General features: G+C 38.6%; 2 protein-coding genes and 1 long non-coding RNA gene across 3 annotated transcripts in view; 2 read left to right on the top strand and 1 right to left on the bottom strand.

Annotated features, from left to right (window-relative positions):
• Nucleotides 1–2,740, bottom strand: part of MYLK (myosin light chain kinase) — a 207,630-nt gene extending 204,890 nt beyond the window's left edge. Inside the window, exon 1 of the mRNA XM_058195197.1 lies at nucleotides 2,567–2,740. The gene's annotated coding sequence lies outside the window, so the exon portion shown is untranslated. The remainder of the gene's footprint in view (nucleotides 1–2,566) is intronic.
• Nucleotides 2,741–3,364: 624 nt separating this feature from the next.
• Nucleotides 3,365–7,729, top strand: LOC131195653 (uncharacterized). Its single transcript, XR_009154522.1, has 3 exons — nucleotides 3,365–3,484; nucleotides 4,839–4,902; nucleotides 7,617–7,729. It is a non-coding gene; the product is annotated as an uncharacterized LOC131195653 (long non-coding RNA).
• A 9,391-nt stretch (nucleotides 7,730–17,120) lies between these two features.
• On the top strand, nucleotides 17,121–23,225 carry LOC131203997 (tetraspanin-6-like). The gene is made up of 6 exons (XM_058194816.1): nucleotides 17,121–17,213; nucleotides 18,318–18,506; nucleotides 19,354–19,428; nucleotides 20,499–20,594; nucleotides 21,531–21,680; nucleotides 22,757–23,225. The coding sequence occupies exons 1-6, from the start codon at nucleotides 17,121–17,123 to the stop codon at nucleotides 22,874–22,876; spliced, it is 723 nt and encodes a 240-aa protein (XP_058050799.1). The 3' UTR covers nucleotides 22,877–23,225.
• Nucleotides 23,226–24,681: the final 1,456 nt, after the last annotated feature.

Raw genomic sequence — 24,681 nt, 5'->3', positions numbered from 1 at the left:
TGATTTGTCAGGGTGGGACCAAAGCCAGCATTATCACTGGTGTGACAACAATATTAGAGGGAGCAGCAGCTCCATAACCATTTCTCTCTGTTCAGAATAACACTATATGTATTTGCTCATAAATACAATGCCCCCCCCAAAGCTAACAATAATTTAAAGTAGGAGGTTGCATACAGTTGAATAAGAAACCTTTAAAATAAAATAAAAATTAGAAATAACTACAGTATAACTACAGCAGGGGTATCAAACTCGTGGTCCATGGGCCAGATGCATCATGCTCTGGCCACGCCCACCCCCAGGTTAGCGAAGGGGGAAAAAGTCACAATACGATGTGATGCCACGGGTTTGACATCCCTGAATTACAGTACTCAAAGTCACATGATGCAGAAAGTGGTAATATCCTAGCTATGCTTTTATTTTTGTGTATTTTACATTTCTTATCTTTTAAAATTGTTTGTATTCAACCCTTCTTATGTTGGTCTGTGACCATAATAAAGATGTGATTGATTTAATATCTAAATCAATCTAAATGTTAAAAAGATGTCAGGGCAACCATAGTTGTAAAATGCCACAATTAGAACATCACTACAGTTACAACCATTTATTTAGTGACCATTTGAAGTTACAATTTTCACACATACAATCAATGCAGAATCCCCTTTTGCCACCTTCTAACCAGCAAAGTCAACTGGAAAGCCAGATTCATTTAACAACCAGGTTGTTCTTAACTGCAGTGATTCATTTAAAAACTGTGGCAAGAAAGGAGGAGTACCTGTATAAGAAAGGTCCTATCTTTTGCTCTACTAAAACAAGATGCAACAGCCAATCCAACTGTTGCAAGTCAAGAGTCAAGCTAAATGGAAAGGCAGGGAGATTTTCTTTTATGCAAAGTTTAAAAAAAAATATCTTGGGCTGCTTTTGTATGGGACTTAAACATCTGACAGTAGACTTTTTTTAAAGTCAATCTTCCTAAACTTGTTCTCATCCCATTCACCAAGCTTCCACTCCTTTTATCTCCCAGACAACACAACTATAGGTCAAGCTTTTTCAAATCTTGTGTTTCAATTTTCAGAATTCTTAGTAATTGCCACGCAACTCCGGGAATTCTGGAGCTGAAGTTCATATATCTGGAAGTTGTTCAATTTGAGGAAGGCTGACACGAATTATAGTGATTCAATCTAGTTCAATGCATCTGGGAGCACCAGTTTTCTCTGCCCCTTTTTGCATGAAAAAATGAAAAATATCTTTGTAACAATAATAAGTAGCGCATCCTTCTAAGCCTTGCATAGTTTCATATTAAAAGGCTCCATGAACAGATGTCTATTCGACCCAGACACTTTGACTTAGGTGTGTTGCTGACTCATTGATAAACCACACATATATTGATTCCTGTGTGTCTGTGTGTGTGAAACCAGCAGATGTGGTTAGTTTGTGCTGTCATGCAAACCCAGTACTTAAGCAATAATTAAGTAAACGATGGCTAAATTAACTGTCAGAGAAAATCTGAAACTTGGATTAAATGCATAAAGGGGAAGGGGAAGAAATGGCACCACACACACTCTTATTCCCAAAGGTATTTTGCATTTGTGAGAATAAGGTCTCTGCGTTTAGGGGGTGGGGGGGAGACCCAAGAGCGTGAGGAAGAATTGTGTGCATGGAGCTGGTGTTCATTAAACATGACTGGAGGGTGGAATGAAATTTCTTATCAAAAACGTCTGCTTTTGGCATCTGCTGGGTGGGGAAATCCGGCTACCAAGGCTCCACGCTCTGCTGTTTAGTATCATCCCACCACCACCACCCGGGCGCTGCCCTTCAAACAAGAAGTAGCAATCGGAGAAGCCCGTTGAGAGGATTCTCACACTTGAGGCAGGAACTCGGCGGTCCTTTCAGAAAGGGAGGGAAACCTGGTAACCGCAACATAAGTTGCGCTTCGCGAGGAAAAAAAAAATCGAGGCGGCGAAACACTGACCTTCGATCCAGAGATTTCTGACAACAAAGCCACAGGCTCCCAAGAAAAGGGGGGTGGGGGGAAGCGGTTCTTCGCCCACCACAATTTCCCGCGCTTCAGTGATGGGTTTCAAACCCTCCCTTCCTCCACTTACGCCAATTCTTCCTCGGCTGCCTTACGAAGCGCAAACCACCTTTTCCAAGGTAATCTGCAGGTCGCACTCTTGATCCGTTGCATCACCAAGCCGGTAACCAAGCCAAGCCAACGCGAAAGGGGCGGGGGCTATGTGAGAATCTGACCGCCTCGCTTGGCCCAAGCCACTTCGGCACCCATCTTCGTTCTTGCCTGCGTTTTGCAGGCGGGCATCCTACAGCTTCCTCCCTATTGTCAGTTAGGATTGCGGAAAAATATACTTTGATCGGGGCGGGGGAGTAAGTAGCTGTTGTACAATTCGAGCTGCTTGGAACTTAAGACTCCCGTCCGCAAAAACGCGATTCTCGGGCACATTTATCTCAGAGAAAGTCCCATTCCAAAAAAAAAAAAGGGGGACGCAAGACCGCAACCCTGCGTTTTGTTGTTGTTTTTCCCTTCATTCCCACGCGGTTCCACGGGACTTACTCTTAGGCAGGTCTGCACCGGATGCCTCTTGAGGATTAAGCAGACCTCGTGAGGAAGAGGCGCCTACTGGTAGTTGCGCACACACACGCGCGCGCGCTGTCTGCAACGTGGAAAGAGCCGCGTGGCTTTTAGGAACCCGCTGCTCCTGCGGGTTTAATCTTTTTCCAACTCCCGCTGTCTCTTCCCCGAGGCATTGAGGACAAATTAGCCACAGGAGCTAAAGCGAGAATAGAAAGCCCAGCGCTTTAAGCTGGGAGAAAGGAGGCAGGAAGAGAGAGAGAGAGAGAGGGAGAGGGAGGGACGAGAGACTCACCGCGATCTCTCCGGCGGCTGCTAGGTGTAATAAGCGAGTTAGAAACTCCCGCCGGATTTCAAGCTGTTTGCTCGCGAAGTTTTCTCAGCGGCGCTTTCCAAAAAAAACAACACACACACACAAAGAACACCACAACAGCAACCCGGGGTTCCTTGCTAATTCCCCCACCCCGGGTTGCCCTTTCGAAAACGCGGGCTGGCCAATACCTGGGAAACCTTATTAGGAAATGTTTGTGGGAGTTTTGAGCTCAGGCGGGAAGCCGGGTTTTCAGCGAGGGCATGTGAGGGAAAGGGGGGAAAAAAAGAAAAAAAAAGCAGGCAGCCGCCTCCGGAGCGGACCGCTTGCAGTTTTGACAACAAACGCTGGTGACCTGCAGCCAGCCAGAGGGGAAGAGTCAGCCTCCTCGAGGCGGGAACGGATGGGGTGGCTGCGTCGAGAGGGGAGGGAGACCGGTGTGATGGCCTAGGAAACGAGGGAAGAGGGGGAAGAAAACAGCTACGGTCGCTGCGATAAACAACCCTCCGTAGTTGTGGGGTGTCGCTTCAGACGTTGAAGATTCCGGAGTGGACAGGGGTTCCCTGGGCTAACCAGGTTATGTCCCAAAGGTGCTTTTTATTTATTTTATTTTATTTATTTGTCAATCATATATAAGATAACAGATAAAAGTATAAACATAATTTGGATACATGAAAAGAGTAAGTAAAAAGGAATATTAAGACAGGGACGGTAGGCATGCAGGTGCACTTATGCACAACCCTTACAGACCTCTTAGGAATGGGGTGAGGTCAACAGTAGACAGTCTAAGGTTAAAGTTTTGGGGGTTTGGGGAAGAAACTACAGAGTCAGGTAGTGCATTCTAGGCATTGACCACTCTGTTACTTAAGTTGTATTTTCTGCAATCAAGTTTGGAGTGGTTTACCTTGAGTTTGTATCTATTATTTGCTCGTGTATTGTTGTGGTTGAAGCTGAAGGTAGGTAGGGCATTGTGGTAGATAATTTTATGTACTATGCCAGGGGTCTCCAACCTTGGTCCCTTTAAGACTTGTGGACTTCAACTCCCAGGAACTGGGAGTTGAAGTCCACAAGTCTTAAAGGGACCAAGGTTGGAGACCCCTGTACTATGCTTAGATCAGTCTGAAGTCTGTGTAGTTCTAAGTTGTCTAAGCCCAAAATTTAGAGTCTGGTGGCATAAGATATTTTATTGTGAGCAGAGGAGTGGAGGACTCTTCTTGTGAAATATCTCTGGACTCTCTCAATTGTATTTATGTCTGATATACAGTGCGGATTCCAGACAGATGAGCTGCATTCAAGAATTGGTCTAGCAAATGGTTTGTATGCTCTAGTTAGTAGTAGTTTTTCTGGAGGCAACTGGACTTTCTTGTTTTTCTTTTGAAGATGTTTCACTTCTCATCCAAGAAACACTTCTCATCCAAGAAACTGCTTCAGCCAATGGCGGATTAAGGCTCATTGGTGCCCTAAGCACTGACAAATCTTGGTGCCCCCCATCTTTGTACATAATGTACAAATGAAGCCAAGCTGCTACAAATCTTCATTGGTTTTTTTTTTCTTTCTCAACTTTGTGGGGCCCCTTTTGGGCCTGGTGCACCACTGTTCAGCTCTGACAGGATAGTGAGGAATGGAAGGATATATATTCCTTGCAAATTGAAATCCTTCCATTCCCCAGTATCCTGTTAGAGCTGAAGAATGTGGATGAGAAGTAAAACATCTTCAAAAGAAAAAACAAATTCCAGTTGCCTCCAGAAAAAGCACCTTTGGGACAACCATGACCTGGATGACTGAGAATCTCTACAGACTTTTAACCAGGTTGTGCTTTATTCTCTTAACCTGGTGTTCTCAGCTCACATAGCAGGTTAAAACTTTGAAACATGGAGGGGGCGAGCAGACGCCCACTCTTGAGGAGGTGGCACCATCCCAAATGAGCTATCTTTTTTTTTCCAGGTGTGACTTCTGGCTGCCCAAATCTTGTCCATTCCTGTTTTGATGTATCTTTTCACTTGGGTGGGTGAGTAGATTGTGTCTTCATATCAGGACAAACAGGTATTTTTTATTTAGATTTGGAAGGTGGCTTATAGAGTTAAGAAGACAAACACCTGAACAAAATTATCCATTGTGTTGCAAAAGAACATAGAGGCTCAGCAAGTGTCAGCCCTTTGGGGTAGTGCAGACAAGAAACGCCAACCCTGAGTACTAACACGGTCTTCATTGGAAGGTTATAGTAACATAATTTTTAAAGTCTGAAAGTACCTCTCCTCTTCCTTACTTTTAGTCTCCTGAAAACTTGGGAAAGTCCCTTCTGAAATGCTTTCTCTAAACTATGCCTTCCCCTCTGACTCAGTTTTTATCAGACAGTTGTCTGCAGCTCTTCCTCCTGTCTCTCAAAATCATTCCTGCATAAAATTAAAACAACAAGCAACCAAATCCAAACTTGCAGGCAAAGCCACACTTCCAAAGCCTTTTGGAACCTTTGTAGGGTGGGAACTGCACATATCTCCATGGAGGGGGTGGGGGGACAGCATCCAGAGGCCAGACACTTTGATAGAGAAGACATCTTGTGGGGTCCCACTAGACGATGTGTTTAATTGACCCAGGAGCACCTGTATTTTACTTAATCTTGCTGAGACCACTGAAGACAGGTGGTCTCCCTCAAATAATCAGGCTGTATGTCACAAGAAGCTCTATAAGTTATCACCTACCCCCTGAATTGCACTCAGAAGCCAACTGCCAGTCGCAACCAGTGCAGTTTGCAGAGCAGTGATAATATATAGGCAAATTAAGATGTGCCCATTTTTGCCCCTCTCACTATTTTACACCAGCTGTAGCATCTGGGTGGTCTTCAAGGGCAGCTCATGCAGAGTGCATTGCAGTAGTCCAATCATGAGATGACTAGAGCATGAGTGATTCTCTAAAGGGCCTCTAGGTTGCGGGAAGGGTGCAACTGGTACACAAGATAGATCTGTGCAAAGGCATTCCTGGCAACAGCTGCCACCTTCTCTTCAAGCAGTAATTATGAGACCAGGAGAGAAACCCCCCCCCCACAAGTTGTGTACTAGTCTCAGATAGGGAAGACATCTAAATCCAAAGAAGAAAAAATACTAGAACCAGGAGGATCCAAACAGACACAACCTACCTGGCCTATTCTTCCCTATCCAGAACCAAACAGCCTCTAGACCAGTGATGGCAAACTTTTTTGTCGTCATGTGCCAAAAGCGGGTGGAGCGTGGGGGGGGGTGTCGCAAACCCACATGCCCAAACCCATAATTCATTGCACCCCACCTCCCTAAGCATGTGCGTGCAACCCCCCCCCCCACGCAACCCCTGCTTTTGGGATGCAAAGGCCAGGTGGGCCCGGTAGGTTCGTTTTTCGCCCTCCCCAGGCTCCAGAGGCTTTTTTGGAGCCTGGGGAGGGCAAAAACTGCCTTCCCCACCCCACCTCACCCCGGAGGCCCTCTGGAGGCCAGAAATGGCCATTTCCGGTCTCCAGAGGGCCTCCAGGGGTGGGGAAAGCCATTTTCGCCCTCCCCAGGCTCCTAGAAAGGCTCTGGAGCCTGGGGAGAGTGAAAAACGGTCCTTCCCCATCCCCCTGGAGACCCATAGAGGCCAGAAACAGCATGTTTCCCGACTTCTGGAAGGCCCAAAAATCAGCTGGCCAGAGCGTGCATGCACGCCAGAGCTGAACTAGGGCAACGCTCGCATGCCCACTGATATGGCTCTGCATGCCACCAGTGGCACGCGTGCCATAGGTTCACCATCACAGCTCTAGACACTGGGTCAGGACATCAATAGCACTTCTTGGATGATCTGAGTCAAGATGAACATCTGATATCATTGGCATGGTGATAACACTGGACCCTAAACCAACAGATGACTTCACACATGTAGATTCCCTTAGATGTTAAACAGGAGAGGCAAAAGCTTTAAGCTGTGGAGCAATGGACAGAACTTTCTCCCACACTTCTGTCAACATTAACATTGGATTGGACCATAGAGAAAGGAGAAGAACCACCACAATACAGTGCCTCCCAATCCCAAACCCTGTAGTTGGTCCAGAAGGTTGACAATATCAGAAGGTTGACAATATCAGAGATGAAGTAGCGCAAGAATGGACGCACTATTCCCCATCCCAACTTGGCAAAAGCCACCAACAAAGGTTATGATGATAAAGCTATTTCATTTCTGGAGTGAAGATTGTGGATTTATTTTTATATTTCAGAATAAAATTGGATAGGAAAAGGAAGGTGTCACCATGTGTTTCTTACATTCCATCAAAAGGATCTTCCCACAAAACAGTTGGAAGTGCAGGCTATCTCTATATTTTCCTTCAAATTGCAAGGGAATGACATCAGTAGACAATACAGCTAAGGACAAATACTGAAAACCTTAAACTCGGAGAAATTGTAGCATGTACTTGAATTGAATCTTCTGACTAGGAGTATAACTTCTTTTAATAAAGTTTACATATTAGACATCTTTAACGTAAGCTCATGCAAACAGTTAATTCAGGAAGGGGTAATCTATCCTTTTATAAAGTAATGCTTATGTTCTCATAGTTTACCCATGGCTATTTTAAACATAAACTATTATCTTGGCTTGTGCAATGCATTCTGAACCATAAACTAACCATAGGGGCTTTCCACATCATGGTAGGCTAAAATATGATTGGTTGATTGATTTGTGTCCTCTATGAATTGAGAAAATGAAAGCTCTTTTTTGTTACAGATATCTGCACATGGAGACCTTGATACCTCTATACAATCTGAGTCTCACAGAGAGAATTTTGAATCTCTCTTAGACCTGCTTCAAAAGGCTTATGTGAAGATTACAAACCTTTGAAGTGGCTGAGCCCTCAGGAAAGAAAAGACAAATACATTTGTTATAAAAAATACATTTGAGTTTTAAAATACGTATTGTGTCTCCTGTCTGCTTTCTCTCCTCTATTGACAACTGCAAAAATAATGTGGAGTATTCTATGTGACATCAGTCTTTCTGTTGCCCTTCAAGAGGTTGTACAAATGGAACATTCCCTGTTTGTTTTTACCAAAACACATCAAGTCACCTATTAGTCACATTTTAAGTCTAATATGTTGTTAGACTGGAAGGCTTTCTTAGTGTGGGTTTTAAATCTAAACAAAATACTACATGCTCTTTTTTTGTTTTCCTTGTAAAAAAAAATGGTGGTGGATCTTCTTGTTCTTTCATTGTAATCTGATGCTGAAATTCAGTGATGCAATATCAAGGAACCTTACAAAAGTTTGATCTCGTTCTTTTTAGAAAATATCATACTTAACTTTTAACTGATTAGGAGGCAATAAGAAATTTTTACTTGGAAATTTTTTAAAAATCCCAAGAAGGCAATAGTAAACCAATTTCATATTCTTGTCAAGAATATAATACTGTCTTTCCCCCTTTTAAAGCAGTGAGATATTTATATCAAATATGTGTCCCAAAAATTCAAAGGGCATTAATCTTACTACGGTGCAACATGCTTCATATTGCACCGTAGTAAGTTTTGGAGGGCCGATACAAAAGTAAGTAGTAAGTTTTGGAGGGCCGATACAAAAAAACCCTATATAAATTGAGACTGTGCCCCAGCGGACAAGGGGCCATTCAAATTAAAACTCACATTCTGCTATACCGCATCTTCTATAAGGACTCACGACTCAATTTGTAACACCTTACCTAATAAAATATATGGGGAATACTGATCTCTTCTACATACAACTACTGTTATCAGATCAGTAAAAAGTAGTTTCTCTGAATGTGGCCAGATTCTGTTATGGTGTATGCAAAATTAGACTCTAACTGCCCAATGATAATCCATCACCAATTATGATATATTGCCTTCCTTTTTTTTTTTACAGTCATCTGATTATGTGATTTCTTCACCACCACCACAAAAAAGATCATAAAATTGGATGTAGTCATATGGTGATCTATTTAATGACTGGTATACGTTACAACTGCAGTTGCAAGCTCAATTATGTTTATAAGTTGACTACCGATATGCCAATGTTCCATATTTGATGCAGATCAACCTACATTGTAGGAATAACTCCAAATTATGGTAGGGGTACCAAATGATGTCTTTAATGACATTTGGGCTCCAACTGGCACCCATCCCTTCCCTGGATACCATAATTCTTTATTTTCCTGGTTTGTTATTGTTCATGCAAAACCCAGTAAGTCATATATTAACATTTTATTCCAATATTGTGATATATTTACTTGTGCTGTATACACCACTCAGGTCTCTTGGAACTGTATCTCTTCCATATTCTATTTCTTTTCCAAAATACATTTATGTTAGCTTTTTTATGTTAGCTAACTGCTGTTTCCTTATGTTTACCAAAGTGATATCATTCCACTTTAGGGACATTTTAATTCTTACTAATTTTCAGTTTATGCATTTATTTTTTCTTCTTTACTTAGCCTCAGTTCTAGCCAAGTGTAAGTGACAAATATTGAAGTAATATGAGAAATAACATGAACAAGTCTGATGTACCAGAAAACACTGTCAAATCAAGCAAACACCACCTGCATTTTACTCCCCAGAGGCTTCATTTTAAAGTTGAAGAATCTTTATTTATCTTCTCCTTTGATCTTAGACAAAGAAAAATGCAGGTTCTTGTCCTTCCTCTCTCTCTCCCTTCCTTCCTATCTTCCTTCCTATCTTCCTCCCTCTCTCAGGTGATGCTATACACAGGATTGAGTATATTTCCGGTGACACCTGTCTATTAGGGCAACCTGGTCTACCCAAGTATGGGATGGAGCATACTGCTTCCGCTTTTGCCTTTCAGCCCCAATCCAGGAGCCTTCACAGGCAGTGGCTTCCACGACAAACTATTTTTGTGTTAAATTTAAATTTATCGACAAAGAAATAAAGGGAGACTAGTATAGCTATTTCAAGCTGTTTAACTCTCATCAGCTAGCCATACCTTTCTTGGATTCAAACCTAGGCAGCTAGATGTTAATACATCTGCCTAATATGCAAGCGGTCCGGGTCTGAATCCCAGAAGGGTATGGCTAGCTGATGAGATCTAAACAGCTTGAAATAGCTATACTAGTCTCCCTTTATTTCTTTGTCAGTAAATTTAAATTTATTCACAGGATTGTACTTTATAATAGGATTGTATTGTGAATAGCACCACAATTTTCACTATATTTTTAAGTCTGCATTCTTCTACAGAAAAGCTTCACTGTTGAGAAAACTAAAAGTTTGGATTCATTAGATCTACTGGGGAGAAAAAAATAAACTGGGATCAGTTGTGAGCTGCTTTCCTGCATGGTTTTGGAGATGCATGGGCAATTAACAGACTTTTTTTTTTTCCAAAAAAAAAAAGGAATTTCTACTCAGTGATAAATGATAGACACAAATGATAACAATACCTAAAAGGTTTTCAATTTCACTGATATTTCCTGCAATTAAAACATTAAACAATAATGTGCTAGATTACTCAGTAAATGCAGCAGATACTGTGTTCATTAATGGGTCCATATAAAGCAGAAAATATAACCAAAAGCCACAATGCAAATGCCCAGGAAAAGGAGGGAATCTTCGTGGAAAACAAGAGTCCTTAATGGTGCCTTAATGTAACACTGAATCATAGCTTTGTATTATGTCTGAAAAGCCTAGTGTGTCAGAAAGAAATCAGTCCACGTACCTTGAAAAAGTAGCAAATCCCATTACAGATAAGTATGATGCATGACCTTGTATAATTTTCTGTCTGTGTCAGACTTAAAAGCAATTTGCAACTGATTCAGATAAAGGACAAAATCACCTTGCCCCATTTTGGCAGTCCTTGTATGAAAATGTGCAGGCTCTTTGGGAAAGAAAAATATATTTCACTCAGGCTGGGATACCCACTCTATAGAATTCCCTTTTCAGCCTCTTAAACATTACGAAGAGGCCTCACTGTGACTTCAAGTGTTTTGTTCCACAGCCAAAGCCTGCATCTCATTCTGACTGGGTGCATCCAATTCTTCTCTTCCTTTGAAAAATAACATGCAGAACTCTGCAGCCAATAGGATTACGGTATATCACTTTATCACTTTTTTTTTTTAAATAAGCATACATATAGCCCATGCATGCACACTCATCACAGTGCTATTCCATTTTCGAATAGGTATAGAAATGAAACCAATAAATAGTAAGCCAAAGAAATTAAAGGCGAGAAATTAGAAAAGAAATGGAAATACATACCCTAATATGTTGAAGTTTATACCAAAACCATTTGCTATACTTCTCCATACATTCTTGCGAACCATTCTTACTCCTTTAACATCTCTGCACTGAACTTATACATGGTCTTTTTGTTCTTTAAACTTCTCACTTCTCTCTCTGAAGATTTAATCAACTGCATTCACTCAAATGTTCTTGGTTTTTCCTTTCTCTCAATTCACTCACTCTTTCTTTGTAGATGCCTTGTGATTTGATCCTCATTCAGTTTTGTATTTCTTTTATACTGATCAGTAATTTTTGTATTCAGTCATGCTTAATTTATCCTATTCCTTGCTCAGTGTTGACTAAGTTTTCCATTCATTCCCACACAATTTACTTACTTCCGTCATAAACTGCTCTTGTTACATTGAGCAACCAAACATCCTCCAAATGTTTGCAAAACATGGCTTTAGTGAAGCCTGTTTATTCTAGCTTTCTTTCCCTTCCCTTCTTTCCTTTCCTTCCCTTCCTTCCTTGTTCTACATTTAATCTCCCTTTAGATACAACTTAGGTACAAATTTCCTTTAGGTATAACTAAAGGAAAAGCCAGGGAAAAATAAAGCCAACAAAAAGTAGAAATTATAAATATTGTAAACATAAGCATCAACCTTTCAGTACTACTTTTAGCAAAAAGTTTGTAAAGGGTTACCTGAGCTTTACAAACCAACTTTATATTCTTTCCTTTTACTTCTAACTATCCTGATCTTTAATTCACTCAGAAATTGTGATAGGATTGCTTCTCTCTTCAGTTTTTCTTTTTCCCATTCCAAAGGCTCCTTCGAGGATTCTTTTTCTTCTCCAGCTTATATTATTCAGCAGAAAAAAAGCAGGAGAAATTGTTATACAATATATTGCCTACTTTTCTGTAACTCATTTGTTGGGAAGTTAAGGACCGCATACGCTCCTCTTTGCAAGCCTTTAACAGAGGCTTGGGGTGTACTTGTCATTTAGACCCAGAACAGATATCAGCTGATTCATAAATTATATGCCATCAAGTTCTTGTGAAGTCTTAGTGACTGTGTAGATAATTTTTCTCTGTGATGATCTATCCCTAACCTGCTCTTTCAGTCTTCCAACAGGAGCAGGAAAGACCAGAAACCAGTTTTCAGCATTCAGTTTTCAAACCCACAAAAATGACTCCTTTCAGGTCATTTTGGAAATCGCCAACTAGAAATCTGAATGAAAAGATGAACGTGATAGAATGTGTTGTCATTAAGGGAACTTTTCAGCCGAGCAGTTTATGAGAATGTCCACTGTTAAACTTACCTCTTATCACGTGATCAATTTTTTCCCAAAGGAAAAGGGCAAAATTAAGTGCCCCTTTTCAAATCAATGTTTAATTTTGAGTGTTGCTGGACCTTAACTCTCTTTTTTGCTTGTAGATGTTTTTTTTTTCCCCAGGTGGAAAACTCCTAGCATTACAGTCAGGGATCACAGTGCAGCTATTCTTTGTCTCTTTAATTGATTTTCTCTGAAAAGAGACAGGAAGGGAACAAATGGAGGACAAAGTAGGCTGAGCTCCTTGTAACATTCTTTGAATAAGAGGGGCATTATGCAATAACAGCCGCATTTGGAAAATCAATTGTCTGACACAAGATTGAGAGAGAGGGAGAATGCAAAAGTTCCAATTTTGGCACACACAAAAAAAATACTCCTTAGAACCTCAGGCCCAAAGAATGTTGGGGGCTGAAGGACCTGTCCCTTGCCAGGACTATCTATAACTTGTCAGCCACAAAAAAATTTGCATTTCAACACTTTTGCATATGGGTTGAGCTCCAGTCGTGAAAACGTAATAATAGTAGCTTTGTACATTTGTTCCTTCCAAGAGCATGGCTGCCAGGTTTTGAATATAGCTATTATTGCTTTGGTTCACATACCTAAAAAGTTAGAGCCACGGATTGGGACACAGTGATAAAATGCTGGGAGCTAGTCCATAACTTGAAAGCAGAGGAAAACAGATTGCTACAGTTGGCACAAGACAGCAAGTAATTTTTCCATGCAGGTGTTTATGCTACTTTTTAAAAAATAAATTTGATCTATACAGGTTGACCTATAGTTTACTGAGGATGTAAAACTACTAAATAGAGAACCTTTTGGATCTGCTTTTAAGAGCGAAAAAATCCCACCAATCCTTTCTACAGCCTGAGTTCAACTGGAATTTAACCTTTAAAAATGTTTAAATTGAGCCAGGATTATTCTTCTCAGGATTACACCATTTCATATAGGAGCCAGTAAAACATTATCTTTCATCAGCCACTACTACTCATTTTATACTTAAGACAAAGCAACAGAAAATATGGGACTTGTGGCTTTAATAATCTTTAGTTGCATCTACTGCTGCCAGGAAGCAAAGGGAGCTGAGACATGTGTAGGTTTCAGATAGTTGGGGGAACGTTTTCTTGCAATATAATTCAGAATTGGTCAATGGAATATCAGATGGGGCCGCTGCCTCAGTCATTTTTAAAGCTATACACAAATAAGCATCACTAAATTCAGTAGAATTGTGACCTAACTGTTTAAAACAGTATTTTTCAAATTTGGCAACTTTGGAGTGTGTTGTGCCCAGGCTGGCTGAGAAATTTTGGAAGTTGAAGTCCACACATCTTAAAGTTACCAAATTTGAAGACGATGTGGTCTAAAAGGCCTCTTTTCCAATCCATGTTTACTGTTCTCACAACCAAGTGACAAATTTAACAAGAAACATCCTTTTTGGATAACAGGTTTGTTTTTTGGGGGGGGGATATTAAATAAGGGAGGTAAGCCTTTTGGCAGTATTCACATACTGAATTTGGACAAACAAACCTCATCTTACTCCATTGACCACATTCTGAAAATATCAGCCCTATAACCCATTCCCTTTCTAGCTTGAATTGAATTCTGTTTTTTGCTAGTTTGCTTATATTTCATTTGGAATATACAAAAAAAACACAAAAAAAACCCAGTAGCTCTGCAACCAGTTGTCCAAAAAGAAAGAGTGACAATTTTAATACCCAGATGAATCAGCATAAATTTTGTGGGTTACTGTTTATGGGTCTGGAGAGTTTCTAGGTTTTTTAGACTTTTCATTTTTTAAAAAAAACCATCTCAGTGAAGCAAAGAAAGATCTAGAGTGCTACAAATCCGTTTTAAAGGCAGATAGTTTTGTTAATTTAAAACTTGTTTGTGATAGTTAATAGAAATTATAGCTCGTAGTAATGCCACTGTGGCTTCTGGAAGAAACCATGGTTTAAAATGGCTTTGTTCAGCTTTCAGAGATTGAGGAAAAATGAAAAAAGAAAGGCCTCTGATAGCAAAATGCTTCCCACTTCAGGACAATGAAATCAGAACTTGGAAAAGTGTATTTGATAAAAGTGAAATAGTCTCCATAGAGCCAAAGCACAGTTAATAGAGTCCTTAAGACCCACAGAAACCTGAATATTATACTGTATTAATACAAAATGCTAAACCCTTTCTAGGCTCTCTTCAATACATATAAAAATAAAGTGTCAATTAATACTACACTCTGAGCCACGTGTTACTATGTATTCAAGCTTAAAGGAGAATTTTACTAAGTCTCCTCTTTGGTGTGATCCCTGCCTTACTTATTTCAAGCCTTACCACCTGGAGGTTTTGCTTTTTAGCTTTAACTTGACTATTGTCTTTGTGCAAGTTCTTATTTTGACATTAGCACTTCTGGGCAAAAAGGTCACTTAACAGTTGTGTTTGCACAACTTATTTATGTATGGTTAACTAAACCACACTTAGTAAAATAATACAATTCCCTATGTATGACATACTGATCCATAAATTTGCTCCAAAGGATAAGTTAATCACACAATTGTTTTTGGAAACCACCTTCTGATTCTTCACTTTGATTGGCTGGGGAGCAGGAACTATCACCAACAATGGTGATTAATTAATTCATCCATTTAACCCAGATGCTTCCTGCAATAACTTAAAGTTTATTCACTGAGTTTTAGCAGCTGTTGCTTGACTATACTGTGTAACTTGTTCTACAACTTCTGTTCATTTTAAACAATTATATTCTTTGACTTTTACGTCCCAAGCATAGGAATCTTTCACTAGGTTTCTGTTATATTGATTACTTTATATTTGCCTTCCTATACTAAGAATTCCAGCTCTCTTGTTTAATTTTGGAAATATAAACATTAGCATGTGGGGAACAAAAATCTTGATGAGTCAATATGCTTTGTAACTTTTTTTTTCTACTGAGTGGATTAATTGTCTCCATTACTGCAACATTCCTATTACCTACCACAATACCTGAGCTTTATCTTAACTTTTCAGTTAAGGATTTTCATCTTAGTTAAAGTTTCATTTGAAAGGTCTCCTGATAAAACTCTCCATATTTCAGCTGAGCCATTTTTCACCCGCCTTCATGAGGTGTTTATTCTGGGCCATAATTCAAACAATGAATCCAAAATCCAAATCCTGCCAGCATGATTTACATAACCAATCATTCCTCTTCTTCTTTCCCTTGTCTTCCCTTATAAATGAAGATAATCCTTCAAGTTTCTTGAGCTTCCTTCCTGGCTCTGCAAAATTTATGGTGATCCACAGTTGGGGTTTGCAATATTTTTGCCCTTCTGTGGATCAGCAGCAAGGAACAAATATGTATGGACTTGATCATCCTTGGCTGTCAAATCCTGATCCATGCCTCAGGCAGGCAGGCAGCGCACTTCATAAGTACATAGACTTATGCACTCATCATATCAGTTCTTATATAGTATTCACATATAGCATTGAGTCACTACCTTTTGGTTGTCTACTTTTTTAAAAAAATAAGTTTTTATTGGTTTTTTTAATTCCCCCCCCCACACACACACATACATAGTTTATGAACCGAGTATTGGTCCTATCATATCTTATACAATTTAGCATATTCAAATACATTTTACTTAGTTACAATTTTTGCCAAAATATTCTTTTTTCATATTTTTATCCATATCAAAATATTTCCTTGCTCATTTCCATAAGTCACATCTTCTTTTGCCCTCAAGTTCTAATTTCTCCATTTTTATTAATATTCATTCTCTTCTATTCTTTTTTGACTGTTTCAATTTTTAACCTAATATATCCAAATATGTTCGGGGTTGTTTTTCTTCCATTTCATCTTTTCCTTTTTACAGCGATCCTTCTTCTCCCTCTCACTCCTCTTCCTCCCTTCTCTTCCTACCTACTTTCTTCTCTCCTCTCCTGCTCCTTCTCTACTTCCCCTTCCTTCCTATTTCCTCCCTATCTGACCTTCTCTCCTACTCTTATTTCTCCTACCTTTCCTCCTCTCCTCTGCCCTTTCTTCTTTCTCTCTCCCTCCTTCTCCCTTTCCATCTCTCTCCGTCTTCTTATCTCTCTCCATTGCTGTATTTATTTTCATTTCAATATTTCTGGTGTCCCGTTGGTTGTCTACTTTTGGTTGTCTACTTGCAGGGCACAACAGTTTCTCCTGAGTTCTATAGGAATCAATTGTCTTCTTTATTGTATCTTTTTGTTCCACTCAAGCCCCAGAGCCAGCCATTTCTGCAGAACACACTGAACCACAAATTAGCCAACTACATTTTAACTTAGAACACCCTGCAAACCCATCTGCTGATTCCAGGCCAGAGCTCATAGTGCATGCATGGATCTGCTCTTCCTGGTTGACTGTTCAGCTTCAGCTGCCTAAAATGCTTATATTTCACTTTGCATAAGAGTAAGAACACTAGATAGGAAGAAAACCAATTGTACACGCATGTATATAATATATACTTACACACACACAGGCTGCTATGGTAAAATAGCACACTGCTCCTGAAATAACTTGCTCTATATGAAAGTTATTTCAGGAGCAGTTGGTGCTGCTGAAAGAGAAAAACGGTTTGAGAACATTAGTAAATGTATTCCTTTTTAAGGTGATGTCACAAGCTGTAAATGGTGCTTTTGGTTGAAATTGGGGACAGCTGTAACAACTGCAAACATATATTAGCACAGGCCAGGGCTATTGATCCTCACTACTAGTCTGAATCATCATGGACGTAGCCAGGAAAATGACAGCAGAAAAGAGAAGTTCATGGGAGTGGTGCATTAAAATTGCTTTATGGATGATTGTTTTGGTATATTGGGTAAGATATTGATTTTTGTGTGTGTTTTAAATTTGTAAATGTATCTCATTTTGTATCTAGAGTGTAAAATGTTATGAATTTTTTTCATTTAATTTTGGACCAACTTCTAAATTCTGTTATGTGTTATAATAGTGCAGTTATTAGCCATAATAGGATAACTGGAAATATAGTAGTTTAGAAAATAAACTTAATAAGATTGTGGTTGTGCTTGCACAACATGCTAAATCATAAAGCAGTGTTTCTAAACCACGATGGCAAAACTGAGGATTTTTCCAACTTGCATAATTTAGCAATTAAAACTTTTTGTGAAGCCACAAATTTTCCAAGGTGTAATATTCTAAAGCAAATTACATTTTTCACTAAATATAAATGACTTAATTTAACATGCTTTGATTAAATGCTTCCTTTTCCTGTAATTCATACTATTTATAATTTTTCAGCCCTAGAATAAGTAATGTATAATGACTTGATTTACTTTGCATTAAACATGGTTTTTCTGAATTTGTATGTTGTATATACACAGCTGTGTTTTTTAAATAAACTCTGTTTAAATTGGTATAATGTAATGCTTAAGATAGTCTTGAGTATTTTACAAACAGTGGGTGGCTTTGCTATGATCCTCCTAGAGTATTTTCCTAGAAAAATTCATAATTATCTGCTTTTTACTGCTATTTTTTAGAATTTCTTTAAGAATATAATAGCCTGATTTCTTCTACACTATTGATTTATGTGTGAAATTCTAAATATCCCTCCTGAAACTTTAAAAAAAAGTAAAGCGCCTGAAATTTGTTTTATCATGGCTTGTTTAATATGTACTGAATAATTCATGAACCACAGAATGGATTAGAAACCAAACAAACCACATAATGACCTAGTTTGATGTTTAAAGCCTAGCCATGAGCAGAAGGGTTAGCTCTACTATGAGCTTGGAGCAAATGTCTGTGCAAGTAACAAGATTTTTATCTATACTTCTTTCCCTTGTATGACTTTGAACATCCATGTTACAAATAGTTTGAAATTAATTTGACTAAAATATATTTGTCCTTTATGAAGAATAACCTCTAGCTATTTTTCTTAATTATGCTTTAACCTCCCAAACTCTAGGTTGCTGGTGGTGTGTTAATAATCACAGGTGTGTGTATTCAAGTGAAACTCCAGAATGCTTTTGTGGTACTGAATGAAGCTGCTTCAGGAGTACCTGTGACTATAACAGTTATTGGTGCGCTTATTCTCATTCTGTCTGGCTTTGGAGCAATTGCTTTATTCATATCTAACAAAGCCATGATCAAATTGGTAAGTGCTATTCAAATATATTAACTTCAATACAGAACATGTGTAGTTAATCATGATTTGTTTTATGAATCTCAGTCTGGTTAAGACTGAACCTCAATTTTCTTTGGAGTTGCTAGATGCCATAGCAATATCTCCTAAAGTTCTGATTTTTTCACAGATCAGCTCTTAAGGTAGGACTGGACTAAACCCATTGCAGTCCTGAGTTCATATACATGGAAACAAGAAATTGTAACCTGGTGTCAAGAAATTAAGCTAGAAATTCTGTATACATAATTGTCCATTACTGAGTAGGAGTAGTAATAAACCAATGTTTAATATATTTTTATTTGAATTGACTGTAAAAATGGTTTTATTTTGTAAGAAGCTACAATTATGCTACATTGTTGTATGCCATTTAAATTCCAGTTCTGTTAATGTGTTGGGGAAAACTGATTATGGTGCTTGTTGATTTTAGTGCTAATAATGCCTCAAAATATGTTGGCCTGGAAATGTATGCATATAAAGCAGTCACTATATAACCAGAGCCAAGTTTTTACCATTTATGGTTCTGGTGGTTTGACTTGGACACAATTGGCCTCTCAGTTTCAACTCTTTCTAATGGTGACTTCATCATTTTGACCTATCTGAAAAGATAAGTAACCACAATAATGGATGAATGTTGAGTTTGGCTTTGCAGTTGTCCCAGAGTGAGGTTGACATACCAGGCAGGCTAAGAATTGGCCCTCTGAATAAAAGTTAGGGATGGATATAGAAGGGTAAAAATAACAGTGCTGTGTTCTAAAAAGCAATTTTGATAAATCACTGGCTTTTAAACTAAACAGCCTCTCCCTTCTCTCTCTCTGATTAGTTCACAGGTTTGCTGGTGTTGTTCCTGATCACTGAAACCCTAGTTGTTGCCACTGCCTATGCATGCAGAATAAAGGTGAGGTTTGGGAATGAAGGTTTCTAGTTCAAAACACAAGTCTTATCTTCAAACTGGAGGGGGGGCAAAATCCTTTTTGCTTCTTGAGGTGTGCATTCTCAAAAGGAATGGAGAATTGCCGTAATGGGAAGTAATTCTTGGTTTCTGCTAGCTACCTGTATGTTCAGTACAGCATTCTGGGCTTCGCCATGTCCTTAACAAAGGGTGTTTTTTTTGTCTTCTCTGTTACTCTAAAATAGAGAAATGGAAAGAGAGGAAGTGGGTGACCAGATTTATACAAACAATGATTATCTGTTAGCCTGATATTGTATGATCGGTTAACTTCCCAAATCACTCTGGCAGAGGAAGGCAACTGCAATGGAGCAGAGCTTGACCTGATCTGCAATTTAATATTCAACTGATAATAGTTCTATGCTCAAAAAATATAAAATAGAATCTGGGTGGGGCGCAGTGTCAGTTGGCTGCTTTTTCCTAAACAGTTAAGTACCGCAGCGTTGAAAAGCAATTGATTAGAACAAGCTGCCTTACAAGGAACACCACATATGTCAGGATAGTGTTCATAACCGGCAGATAAAAGACAAATATCTTTAACAGTCTTTGATTTTCAGAGGAAGCGATCACCTTCTCTTCAAAACAATTACTAATAATGGGTTAACCTAAAATATAAATGGCTTTTCATTGCTATTAGTCTTGCAATTTTACAGTACAGTTTTTTAATATTATAATTAATATGTCGATTGGATTCACAACAGAAGGTGTATAAATAATTCAGAGTCAGTTGTAAGCATAAAAAAGATTTTGAAAAGTATATGTTCTGAATGCCCTAGAATTTCTATTTTCTTTCTTACCCAACAACTGAGAAAAGGGAAGGAGGGGGCAAGTAATTTTTAGCAATTTCAATTTTAAGAATATTTAAATTCAGGCTTCCCAGTACTAGAATATTAAACTGCCAAATATTTGGGGAGGCAGAACCTGAGAATAATAATTATCTATTAAATCAACTTGCCTTAGCTTAAACTTCCAATACAGCCTGTGGAATAATTAATTTGCTTTATCCTATATCTTCACAGCTACTACAGACTGTATCCAAAGATTTCATGAGGATTCTGAACAAGTATGATAAGATAGTGGTGGTCACTAAGGGGGTGGATAATCTCCAGGCAGAGGTAAGGAATCCCTCCCTCCCCCAGGAACAACTGAACACTAATTTAAGAACAAAATTGGTAGCATGAATTCTCACTTGCATTAGAGGAACAGCTATAGAAATTAAATACTGATTCTAGTAAATAGGCTCAAACCTTTAGAATTGGTGTTGCTGCTGCTTTTGTTTTGTTGTTTTACAATTTAAAAGTTTGAACTACAGAGTTTGATTAGGCTGCTGATCTGTATTCAGAGGCAGGGTTTATAGAATCCCACTGGGTTAAACTGGAGCTAACTAGTATGTGGCTCACCGCCCTTGGTCTCAAACCATGCCTTCCAACTCAGTTAAAAGTTCAATATATTCTACAGCCAGGTGATTACTGGGTAATGTTCAAAGGGAATGTTCAAATAGAATTGCTCCAAGTAAATCACCTCTGTGGATTATTTCCCCCCCCATGCCTGTAGATATGTAGGGAAAATGACATGGGCATCCCTAATATGAATCTGAGTTGCGTCTAAGAAAATGTATAAGAAAATGAACTTTCCAGAACTGCAAAACCTTTTGGAATTCTGTCCAAGATGACTGTTCCCCATTTATCTACTATGGATGTCTAGATTATTTACTTATCTGTTGTTGAGGCAATGTAAACCAATATTTTAATGAATCCAGAAGACATTGTGAATATTTAGCGAGGATGACACCTTTCTTATAGGAAAAACTTGGAATGGTTTACAATTCCAAAATCTTAACATTAGTAGGGAAACAAAGAAAGGAAACTACCTTCAATGATCTGTGTTGAGTCCATCATATCTTCATCTTCCCACTGTCAAGAACTTTAAGAAAGATATATGGCTAGACTGTGAGCAGAAAATCTCTGCATTTAGTTAAGGAACTGAAGCTACTGACTTATGAGACACTGTATTCTCTGTTACCAACTCGCATGCTTTCCTCCCTACTGTAGTTTCAATGCTGTGGTGTGGAGAACTATTCAGACTGGAGAAACACAACCTTTGGACTGCGCTCTTCCTCTGTCCCCAAAAGCTGCTGCAAAGTGCCTGTGGAAAACTGTGTTACTCTTCTAAACAAAGATATGGTTGGCGTTAATCAGGAGGTAAAACTCCATATTGCCGTCATCACTTTTGTTAAAGGAAGGATGCATGTGACTCTAAAGTGCTTTTAAGTTGGTTACAGTTCTTACTGGGAATATATTGTTAAATAGATTAAATAAATAACCTTGTTGTTCAGGATGATTCCTTCCTAGTTGCTACATAGAACAGAACAGAATAGAATAGCATTTTTTGTTGGCCAAGTCTGATTGGACACACAAGGAATTTGTCTTGGTGCATATGCTCTCAGTGTACATAAAAGAAAAGATCATCAAGAATTCTAAGGTACAACACTTAATAATAGTCATAGGGTACAAATAAGCAATCGGGAACCAATCAATATCAATATAAATCGTAAGGATACAAGAAACAGTCATACAGTCATAAATGGAAGGAGATGGATGATGGGAACAATGAGAAGATTTATAGCAGTGCAGATTTAGTAAATAGTTTGACAGTGTTGAGGGAATTATTTGTTTAGAAGAGTGATGGCATTCAGGGAAAAAACTGTTCTTGTGTCAAGTTGTTCTGGTGTGCAGTGCTCCGTAGCATCGTTTTGAGGGTAGGAGTTGAAACAGTTTATGTCCAGGATGCGAGGGACTGTAAATATTTTCAGAGCCGTCTTTTTGACTCGTGCAGTATACAGGTCCTCAATGGAAGGCAGATTGGTAGCAATGGTTTTTTCTGCAGTTCTAATTATCCTCTGAAGTCTGTGTCTGTCTTGTTGGGTTGCAGAACCAAACCAGACAGTTAATAGAGGTGCAGATGACAGACTCAATAATTCCTCTGTAGAACTGGATCAGCAGCTCTTTGGGCAGCTTGAGCTTTCTGAGTTGGTACAAAAAGAACATTCTTTGTTGTGCTTTTTTGGTGAAATTTTTGATGTTAGCTGTCCATTTTAGATGTTGTGATATGGTAGAACCTAAAAATTTGATGCTGTCTACTGCCTCTAGGTTTTCCCTCATTCTCTCTGAGCTCTCTGATGGTTAATCATTTTAATTGTTGGCTGAATTTAATTTGATTAGCTTTTAAGAAACATCCATTGCAATTGTTATAATGCATTCCCCCGCTTCTTTCTCAGGGCTGTCTTCTAAAACTAAAGCTATGGACTGAAAGAAACATTTCTACACTTGGAGGACTTGCAGTTCTTATAGTAATTGGTCAGGTAAGCATAATAGGCTTAAATAAAGGACTACAGTAATAGCATTTGGTGCTTGGTTGGAGAGACAAATCTGTAGGCCCAGACTTTCAAAGTTAAAAACATTTGAGATCCTTAACACTGCTTCTCTTGTATGGTAGCTCTATCACGCTATTGCTTTCAGTAGAGCTTAGAGCTAAATGCCATCTAACTGGAATGATCAATTTCATTTTCCTACGTGTCAGAATTAAATCACTTTCACCATGTTCTGTATTTTCTCATCAGGTAACTGGGATCATGCTTTGCTATATTCTGCTGAAAATAATAAACGAAGACTATGACATCTGTGAAAAAGCTTAAGAAGCCAGCATTCATTTTGTGACTACAAAATTGAATTGAACTTGAAATACAATGTTTCAAGAAGATACAATGGTTTTTTTCCTTCTTTTTTTCCTGCAAATATAAAGTGCACAAAATAAAATGTTGCATAAAACACAATTGTTGCGTTGGTATTATTTTTCACTCCTAGTATCGTGGCCCCTCTGGATTCTGCCTTGTTAGCAAAGGCAATCTGTAAATATTTAAGTTGCTAAAATGTTGAGATCCTACTTCACATAGTACAATCCCATTCAAATTTTCATGTAGATACAGTAACTCTCTTGTATTCAGAAGGGTATTTATATGATGATAATCTTTAAAAAGAAGTGTGGGTTTAATACACTCAGACAACTAGAGTGTATAATCATTAGCAAGACAAAGCCTAGTTGGTTAGGTAAATGAAATGTACATGTATTGCTTAGCAAAACACTTACAAGGAACTGTAATATAAATAGCACGGGAGAATGGTAGATAGTAACATATTAAGAAGTAAAGTAAAGCTCACTTCCTGGAAATGTACACTGATATAGCCATGCAATTTTCTTGGAACAACATGTCAGCAATGGCAATCTAGTCTACAGCGCTTGTCTTTTAGGCTTGTGTCTACTTGGTTTTCTAGATCAATCAAAGTTGATCAGATGTTGCCTAAAATGCTTCACTAATGTAAAGACAACTAATAAGCAAAAGAATATAGATACATAATTTATAATTTTTAGATAACACCAACCTAAAGTGATATTTTACTGACAACCTACCCCTTAAAGTACTGGAGTAAATTAATAAACTCCAACTCCAAAAGCCAAGTTCAGTGCAATATGTAAATAGTACACAAAGGACATATAAACCCATTCTTGTAATACAGTGCAGATGCTTAAATTTAGAGTAAACATAAACTAGAGACATTCTTTCTCCGTTGCAGAAACAAGGTCAGCTATCTCCCATATTAATCTCTCTGAAATTAAGCCAGGCTCCTTAAAATGACTTGGCTCATAAATTCCACTTTTGACCTTCAAAGGAAACTGTTTCAAATCACTTGCTCATTTCACTCTTGTTTTCTCTATCATTACTTTTCTGGGTAGAAATTCCAAACCCAGACTATTAGAAAATATCTCTACTAATGTCACCCAAAAACAATTGCACCAGCTGTAGAATTTCCTTTATGGGACTAAAATATTGTCTTAGCATTTCTCCTTTCTAGCCTCCTGGAAAATGTTCATTTGTTATAAGTATTTGAAGGAGTCTGCTCAGAATCTGCAAATCTATATGCTAATCAACTAGAAAGATCTACTGTTTTGTTAAAGCAATAATTTAAAAATACTTGCCTAAAGCAGATGTCTTCAAACTTGGCAGCTTTAAGACTTGTGGACTTCAACTCCCAGAATTCTCCAGCCAGCTATGCTTGGCTGTCTTAAAGCTGCCACGTTTGAAGACCTCTGACTTAAAGGAGCACTAAAGTAAAGCATCTGATGTGTGTATGAATGAGAGGGAGA

The sequence above is a fragment of the Ahaetulla prasina genome, chromosome 1 (genome assembly GCF_028640845.1).
Source record: "Ahaetulla prasina isolate Xishuangbanna chromosome 1, ASM2864084v1, whole genome shotgun sequence".
Taxonomy (NCBI): Eukaryota; Metazoa; Chordata; class Lepidosauria; order Squamata; family Colubridae; genus Ahaetulla; species Ahaetulla prasina.
Note: the sequence above shows the minus strand (reverse complement) of the source record. Positions and strands in the feature narration are given on the sequence as shown.

Coding starts and splice junctions, on each gene's coding strand:
- LOC131203997 (XM_058194816.1), top strand. CDS start 17,121: ATGGACGTAGCCAGGAAAATGACAGCAGAAAAGAGAAGTTCATGGGAG. Junction 18,507..19,353: donor ACAAAGCCATGATCAAATTG/GTAAGTGCTATT, acceptor CTCTCTGATTAG/TTCACAGGTTTGCTGGTGTT. Junction 21,681..22,756: donor TGGTTGGCGTTAATCAGGAG/GTAAAACTCCAT, acceptor CTTCTTTCTCAG/GGCTGTCTTCTAAAACTAAA.